The sequence below is a fragment of the Myotis brandtii genome, unplaced genomic scaffold (genome assembly GCF_000412655.1).
Source record: "Myotis brandtii unplaced genomic scaffold, ASM41265v1 scaffold691, whole genome shotgun sequence".
Classification (NCBI taxonomy): Eukaryota; Metazoa; Chordata; class Mammalia; order Chiroptera; family Vespertilionidae; genus Myotis; species Myotis brandtii.
In genome coordinates, this window is record NW_005370704.1 from 123,038 (window position 1) to 130,591 (window position 7,554).

The window sequence follows — 7,554 nt, forward strand, 5'->3', positions numbered from 1 at the left end:
CCCCTCCGCACCTCCCGCCTGGCGCGCACCAAGTACAACAACTTCGACGTGTACGTGCGTGCGCGCTGGCTCTACGGCTTCATCCGCTTCCTGCTCTACTTCAGCTGCAGCCTCTTCACGGCCGCGCTGTGGGGCGCGCTGGCCGCGCTGTTCTGCCTGCAGTACCTGGGCGTGCGCGTCCTGCTGCGCTTCCAGCTCAAGCTGTCGGTGCTGCTGCTGCTGCTGGGCCGCCGGCGCGTGGACTTCCGCCTGCTCAACGAGCTGATGGTCTACGGCATCCACGTGACCCTGCTGCTGGTGGGCGGCCTGGGCTGGTGCTTCATGGTCTTCGTGGATATGTGAGCGCCCGCGGCCTGGGCCGGGCTCGGTTACTGTGACCAGTGGGGCCGATGCCTGCGGCCGGCCGCTTCTTGACCGGGTAGCTCAGGGCCTTGTCTTTCACGCTACGTCCAGTAGCTGGTTCTCTGCCCAGGAGAGGAATGGGCTGTGACTTCTGTGCATGGACGCTGCGCCCTCCCGTCCGCTGACCCTCCAGTGTGTGCATTCAGGGGCACTCACCCTTGGCCACCCGCCATGGTTCCAGCCCGCACTTTTCCAGGCCGTGCTTGGGGGCGGTCACGATCAGTCTGTACTTGGAGAGCCTCTGTGTCCCGTCCACTCCCCAGGACACAGGCGTCCCCAGTGGTGTAGGGGTGTGCTGCCCAGGAGCAAGTCTGGAGGGGTCTTCCTGGCCTCGCCCCGGCCCCAGCCGTAGGGAAGCATCGGGTCCATTCACCACACTGCCACAGGGCCGCCCCGGCAGCACCCTGAGAGGTGGCCAGGTTGCTCAGTGACCACCTTGGGGCCTTGAGTCCCGGCCAGTCTTCAGGGCCTTGTTTGTGCAGGCGCAGTCCAGCAGGGAGTCAGAGCCCCGGGCAGACCCGTCTTCCTCCTGGGCAGGTCGGGGAGTGTCAGGCCCCTTCACATGTGGGTTTCTGGGGAGGCACCTCAATCCCTCTCTGGCTCTGGGGGCTGCTTTTGGTCAGAACACAGAATGGGGACGCGTGTCTGGAGCAGATGTCGGAGGTCTCGGGCGGTGCGCTGGGTGTGCACCACGAAACGTGGGCAGACCTGTGTTTCAGGCACCCTTAGCGTCGGGGGGAGGGGGGGGTGGCCCGGGGCTGGATCTCTGGGTGAGGGGCGAGGCCGCCCCTTTGCTCCTGCCCCGGGGCAGTTAGAGCAGCTGGGGAGTGGAAAGCAAAAATGAATGTCTGCAGGGACTGTGGCCAGGAAAGAACAAAGGGCCGGTGGTCCTGGGGGACTGTTTTGGTCACAGAGAACACACTCCAGAGCCAGCGTCTGTCCAGACCCTTCCTCTGGCCTTCTGCAGCGAGGGGGACAGGGTGGCCATGTCGCTCAGTGGCCACCGTGGGCCTCCTTGGCCAGTGGGCGGCCACCTGAATAATTCTGCTGGGACAACAGGCAGAGTGGCCCCTTTGACCCTGCCTGGCCAGGGAAGCCAGGGGGACTGTCAGGACAGTTATGTGCCACTGGAAGGAACCCCAAATCAGGTAGAGAAAGCAAAAAGCACTTGGCTGTAACCATGCCGCTCTGTGGCCGGCTCTGCTGGACGGTGGTCAACCTGAGGTCAGTGGGAGGGCTCCTGGAGGAAGGAGCTGAGGAGCTGACCCTCAGGGACCCCCTCAGCACTGCGGAGCATCTTTTGCACTAAGTCATGCTGTTTCCTATAAGCTTTGTTTTGTGTTAATTCACGCTGCTCAGATCCTTCGAGGTCCCCTGACTGAGGTAGGCGTGAGCACACCATGGGGATGGCAGGGGTCTGGATGTGTGCCCCTTGGGTGTCTGCGCGGCAGTGCTAGGAGTTGACACGCTCAATGAGTAGTTGCCCGGGGTCTCGAGTGCCTGTGAAATTCTTTATGAAACGAGCCACCTGCATTAAACTTATTTTTTTAATGTGTTGGTGGAGTGATTGCTTGAGGCTCAAAAAGCTTATTCTTTTTTAAGGATATTAACAACAAACAAATAAAATTTGGCACGTTTTAGAACAGTCATCTGCGATGCTGGGAAGGGGTGCGGGGGGGGGGGGGGGGCTGCCTTGACCTGAGGCCACGGATCCAGGTGGGAGCCTGCCCCGCAGCCGGCAGGATGGCAGTGAGAACTTGTCAGCGGCCCGAGGGGGCCTGCCTGGGCTCCGGAGGACTGAATCCCACCACAGATGAGGCGTGGGGCCCTTAAGTAGATGGGGGACACCCTCGCAGACCGGGGCGTGGGGCCCTTAAATAGATGGGGGACACCCTTGCAGACCGGGGCGTGGGAAGGGAGTCTGGCAGTCACCCTGAGGGACAAGGTGTGTGCAGGAAAGGAGGCAGAAAGTCACCATTTCTTGAGTTGTGCTTGTTGGGGTGACATTGTTAATACAGTCAGATAGGCTTCAGGGGTACAATTGTACATACGTCACCAGTGCAGCGTGTTGTGCTCTGCACCCCCAGTCAGTCTCCTCCCGTCGCCGTTGGTCAGCCCTGCACCCTCTTCCACCTCCCCACCCCCTTTCCCTCTGGTCACCACCACGCTGTTGCCTGTGTCCAGGGTATTTTCCCAAGTTACAGTCTCGTTTAACCAGAAAGCAGGTTGAAACACGAGAGACACGATTCCTCAGAGATCATCTTGTGAAGGTTTCCCTGGCTTCTATGCAGGGGACAAGGGTGGTGTCCTTCAGAGCAGCCGATGGCCAGAAAGTGACCTTGAGAGGGATGGGCTGTTACAAGAGGCCTGTCTGCTGTTTCTGGACTTTTGAGGAACTAAACGTTGTGGCCAGCTTTTGATGGCGGAGTTGGTGAAGTCCTCACAAAAGCCTCAGCCCGGAGCCACGGGTGAACTTCCTGTGACAAAGCCTAGTGAGCTCGGGGTGCTGCTGCCGGGCCTGCAGGCCTCGGGACAGCAAATGACCTGCGTGGTTGGAGCTTCTGGAGGGTTCCTGATCCTGGAGTGAGGCGCCAGCACCTGCAGGGGCTGGGGCAGGTTTGAGACAGGACTGATCCTGCGGAGCCTCCAGGCCTCGGCTGCTGCTCCCTCCTCGCTCCCTCCCCCCCCAAGGCCCCGCTGCACTGAGGTAGAGAAGTGGTCAGGAGACGGGCAGTCAGTCCGTGACCTGGGACGGGCGAGGAGGGCCACCTGCCCAGTGCACAGCAGGACGGACAGGTGGGTGACGATGGGGACTCCAAGGCCAGGGAGTGCCCAGAGGACCGGAGTTGGCAATGCCACCTGGTGGTGGCAGCACCTGCAGGCTGGTGGCTGGAGAGCACGGGCTGTTGATTTGGGGTCAGGAGCTGGGCACTGAAGCCCCGTCTTCAACCTGGAGGGTGGAGGGTGGGCAGCGTGGACCAAACCACGGTGGCCCCAGGGAGAGCAGTGGCTGTGGGCCAGGAGCAGCCCCGAGGGAGAGCTGGGTGCAGCGGCTGTGGGCGTCGGGCACAGGAGGCCGAGAGGCCCAGGAAGAAGATGGTCACGTCTGGGGGAGGGCAGTTGCTGGGCAGGAGGACAACAGGAGGCTTCCCGACTTCAAGATGGGAGGGAGGTCAGGGCTGGGGTCGGAGGTCAGGGCTGGGGCAGAGAAGGGACAGGAGGAGGGAGCAGTTCTCCCTCGAACAAAGGTCTGAGAGCTCAGGAGGGGCTCCCTGGGGCCAGGTGCTGGCGGTGCCTGGGCAGGAAGAGCTGAGCCAGCCAGCTGCCAGGCCCGGTGATGGAAATGAGCAGCCGGGGTGTGAGGGGCTGGGGGGTGGGGCGAGATGAGGTGATGCTTTGGAAGTTTCTAGAAACCACAGGCTTATTTGAGAAAGTCTGGGTGCTGTCCAGGCTCCTATGTCCCCCACTTCCCTCCCCCCCAGGTGGTGGCAGCCGGCTGGACAGCCTGGGGGAGGGACAGCCCCCACCCCCGGGAAGCTGGCGGCCTAGAGTGTGACCGAGTCCCTGTGGAGGACAGGGCCGCCCACGGTATTGATGTGCCCTGACCTTGAGCGTCCCCGCGTCCAGCCTGTGATTGGAGGAGGGGAGAGCATGGCAGGGCGCTGTGCTGACTCGGCACTTTCTGGGAGGGAACGTGCTTCCATCTGCAGAGGCCTGTTCTGTCTCCCTGCTGGTGCTGTTTGGAAGGGCCTCTCCGCTAGCCCCTTCCCCACCCGCCCAGGATGGCCCTGCCCCTCCTGCACCAGGCTCCATGCAGGGGCGCTGGCCGCAGGAGCCACTGTCCAGAGCCCCCGCAAGCTGGCAGGCCTCCCAACAGCTCCCCGAAGAGGGCAGGAGGAGCTCCTTCCTCACCAGCATCCTTCCTGGGAGGGGCAGGGACACACAGGGACAGACGGAGCCGCTGATTCAGCAGCTCCTGGCTGGCCCCTCCCCCAGCCCCAGCGGGCAGCATGCCCAGGCCTGCTGGCAACTGTGCCACACGGGCCTCTGGCAGGTTGCTGTGGCTCTCGGTGTGTGGCCCGCACTGCGCCTGGGATGGCGGCTGGTGCTGGGGGCGGCTGCCACGGGCCAGCTGCCAGCACCCCCACACAGTCTGCCGCAGAAGTGGCCCCACAGGAGAGCGCATGGCATTCGGGCTACTGTGCGTCCTAAGCCAAGAGATGGCGATACACCGTGGGGGCCCATGCAGTACCCCAGATACCCAGATGACCCATGCAACCCTGGTCACTTGCCACCCAGCAGGGATAGGGCGGAGACTAGCCAGCTGATGTGAGCAGCCCTGGCCAGAGGGGGACAGAGGATGTGCCTGAACCCCAAGGGCCCAGCATGGGCTGGGTTTGCTCCTAACTGCGGTGGGAACCCACCGTGGACACGGTGCAGAAAGGGGTCCGTGTCCCCACTGCAGACAGGGCTGTGGGTGTGGGACAGACACCTGGAGAAGGGTGGACAGCAGTGCAGGCCTGGAGCCCAGGAAGGTGGGGGACGTGGGGGGAGACTAGGAGAAGCCACAGGCACCCCATGGACAGTTGGTCCTGCCCCACCGCCCCGTGGTCTGCCTGGAGACTCTCAGACAGGAGCCCTGACGCCGAAGGGTGGGTCTGAAATGTCCACGGCCACATTCCCATCAGCTGCACGCTGCCCGCACCCACTCTGAGCACGTGCCCCACTCCGCTTTCTTAGAATATGAACAACCAGCCCTGGCTGAGAGGCCTTGTGAATGTTCACACAGAAAGCCATCGTCAGCCCAGCCGTGATGTCCAGGGACAGCAGCAGTGGGCAGCCGAGTGGCCTTAGGAGGCGGCCTGGCTCCAGGACCCAGTGGCACCCTGCTCCCCCATGTCCCACGATGGGTGGGGGGCTCCTCCAGGCCCGGGCTCCTGCCTGCTGTCAGGGGGCTCTGCCTCCTGCCACCTCCGGCCACGGAAAGCAGTGTGAAGTGTGAATTCGTTATGCACAACAACCCGTGACAGACATGATGGTGACATGAATTATTTGTATGTTTTCACATTGTCCTGGAATAACCCTCTGTGCTCCCTGCTGCCTCCGTGCAGACAAGGAACTTGCTCTTCCTCTGTGAGGCCACACCTGAGCGATGCAGCCAGAGCAGCCCCTGGGTCCTCACATTCCTCCCGCCGTGCAGCTGGGGTGGCACACGTGTGCGCCCATGTGTGCAGGCCCATGTGTACATGTGTGTACATGCCTGGGTATGTCTCTGTGCATGCATGTACGTGCCTGTGCACATATGCCTATGTGTGCTTTCCGCTGTCCTCAGGTTCCAGTCCTGGGCTGTGCACCTGAGTTGGGCAGAGCAGGGTGGTGGGTCCTGGCCCCCTCTCCCCCATGCTCAGCGCTCCCTCTAGGTGCTGTTGCAGAGAAGGAAGGGTGGGGGCTGCGCCCCCTGGTCATATTCCCCTGGTGCTGAGAGGCAGGGGCGCCCGCATTTGGGTCAGATGGCCAGTGTCTGAGCTGATCTGCATGAAGAAGGGCCTTGTTCAGCGCCTACTGCAAGGGTGTCTGCTTCCCTCCACGCCCACCCCTTCCTGTGAGATAAGGGAGAGGAAGCCAGGGCCTCGCAGCCTGGAGTGGACAGGGCTCTGGGGAGGGCAGCCCTAGGCCAGCACCCCGGGGGGAGAGCAGCCAGGGCCCAGGCTGCGTGCCCCCCTCCACCACCCCCCTCTGGGCAGAAAGGCCCTCAGGGCCCAAACCCATTCTCCTATTTTGACCTCAGGTCCCTGGGGGTCAGCCTGGAGGAGGACGCTGCCCTTCCCCCCCGAACACTGCGCCCACACACAGTTGAATGAACAGATGGGGGGGTCGCCCGGTCTTCATCCGTCAGGCTGCTGTGATGGGGGCTCAGGAACAACAGACATTTACTTCTCAGTCTAGAGGCTGCAAGCCCTGGCCCCAGCCCAGGCTGAGCTGCTGTCAGCGCGGCTTCCTGGTCCACAGACCACCAGCCTCGGGACGAGGGGCCAGGGGCTCCCTGGAGCCTCCTTCTCAGGCGCTGATCCCAGTCACGGGCTCCACCCTCACACCCCAATCACCTCCCAAAGGCCCACCTCCCACAACCTCACTGCCAGGAACCCAGCCTAACCAACTGGGGGTTAGGATTCAGCATGAATTTGGGGGGACACACCAGCAGACAGTAGCATGTCCCTTGTGTCCCGGGCCTGTCGGTAGGACCCTCTCACTGTATGGATGGTCGCGTCCAGGGTCACTCCATGCTCGGAGCTGGGCCTCCCAGGCAGGCCGTCTCCCACTGAAGGGCCTGGCCCCGCAAATCCTTCCACCTGTCTCATCTGGGTGTTTCCAGCTGCTGCCGCTGAGGCCGCTCAAGCCCCGTCCAGCCCCGTCCCCAGGAGTGTGTGCCCAGCTCTCACCCGTGTCCAGGCTGCGTGCCCACCCTGCATGCCTAGGAGGAGGTGACCACGGCAGCCACCCGACCCTCAGCCTCTCCAGAGCAGGAGGCAGCAGCTGCTCAAACAGCTGCTCCAAATGTTGGAGGGAAATTTAGGACAAAAAAGGGAGAAGCTAGGAGGATCCGATTTAAACCGAAGAGGCACACGTGCTGCCCTGATTCTCGCTCAGGAACCAAAATACTCACCCAGTTTCCTTCCATGCGAGTCCAGACCTGCCTGGAAGAGCTCACAGATGCCCCCTGGTCCCCGGCCACCCTCAGCTGCCCAGAGCACGCCCCGCTTACTCAGACCGGGTCATCCGACCCCAGGCCAGGCTGAGGCCCAGGGGTAGGGAACATGAAACACCTGTGCAGACAGGTGCCCCTCCCATCCACCCTTCCCAGGTCCTGTTTGCCTTGGCTCTGGACACAGGGCCCAAGGCTTTGCAGGGCCTGGGAGGCGGAGCCTGGGTCGGGATGCCTAGAGCTGGCCGTGCCTAGTGGTCAGCTTGGGCTGCACGAGGTGGTTGTGAAAGCAGAGGCCGCCCCCGGAGGAGGCTTTTTGGGAGGAGCTGGGCCCGGGTGTGCAAATCTCCACCTTCAAGGCCGCCTTGAGCAACTTGCAGCGGCAGGATGAGGGCCTGCTCTCAGTGTGGCCGCTGGGGTGAGCCAGGGCGGTGGGGCCTCCCGGGTGC

At 62.9% G+C, this 7,554-nt stretch overlaps 1 protein-coding gene across 1 annotated transcript in view; it reads left to right on the top strand.

Moving 5' to 3' along the window:
- LOC102259369 (chromosome unknown open reading frame, human C9orf69) overlaps positions 1 to 1,959 on the top strand; it is a 9,199-nt gene extending 7,240 nt beyond the window's left edge. Inside the window, exon 4 of the mRNA XM_005881827.2 lies at positions 1 to 1,959. Within this exon, the coding sequence (XP_005881889.2) occupies positions 1 to 342 (342 nt within the window). The 3' untranslated portion in view covers positions 343 to 1,959.
- Positions 1,960 to 7,554: the final 5,595 nt, after the last annotated feature.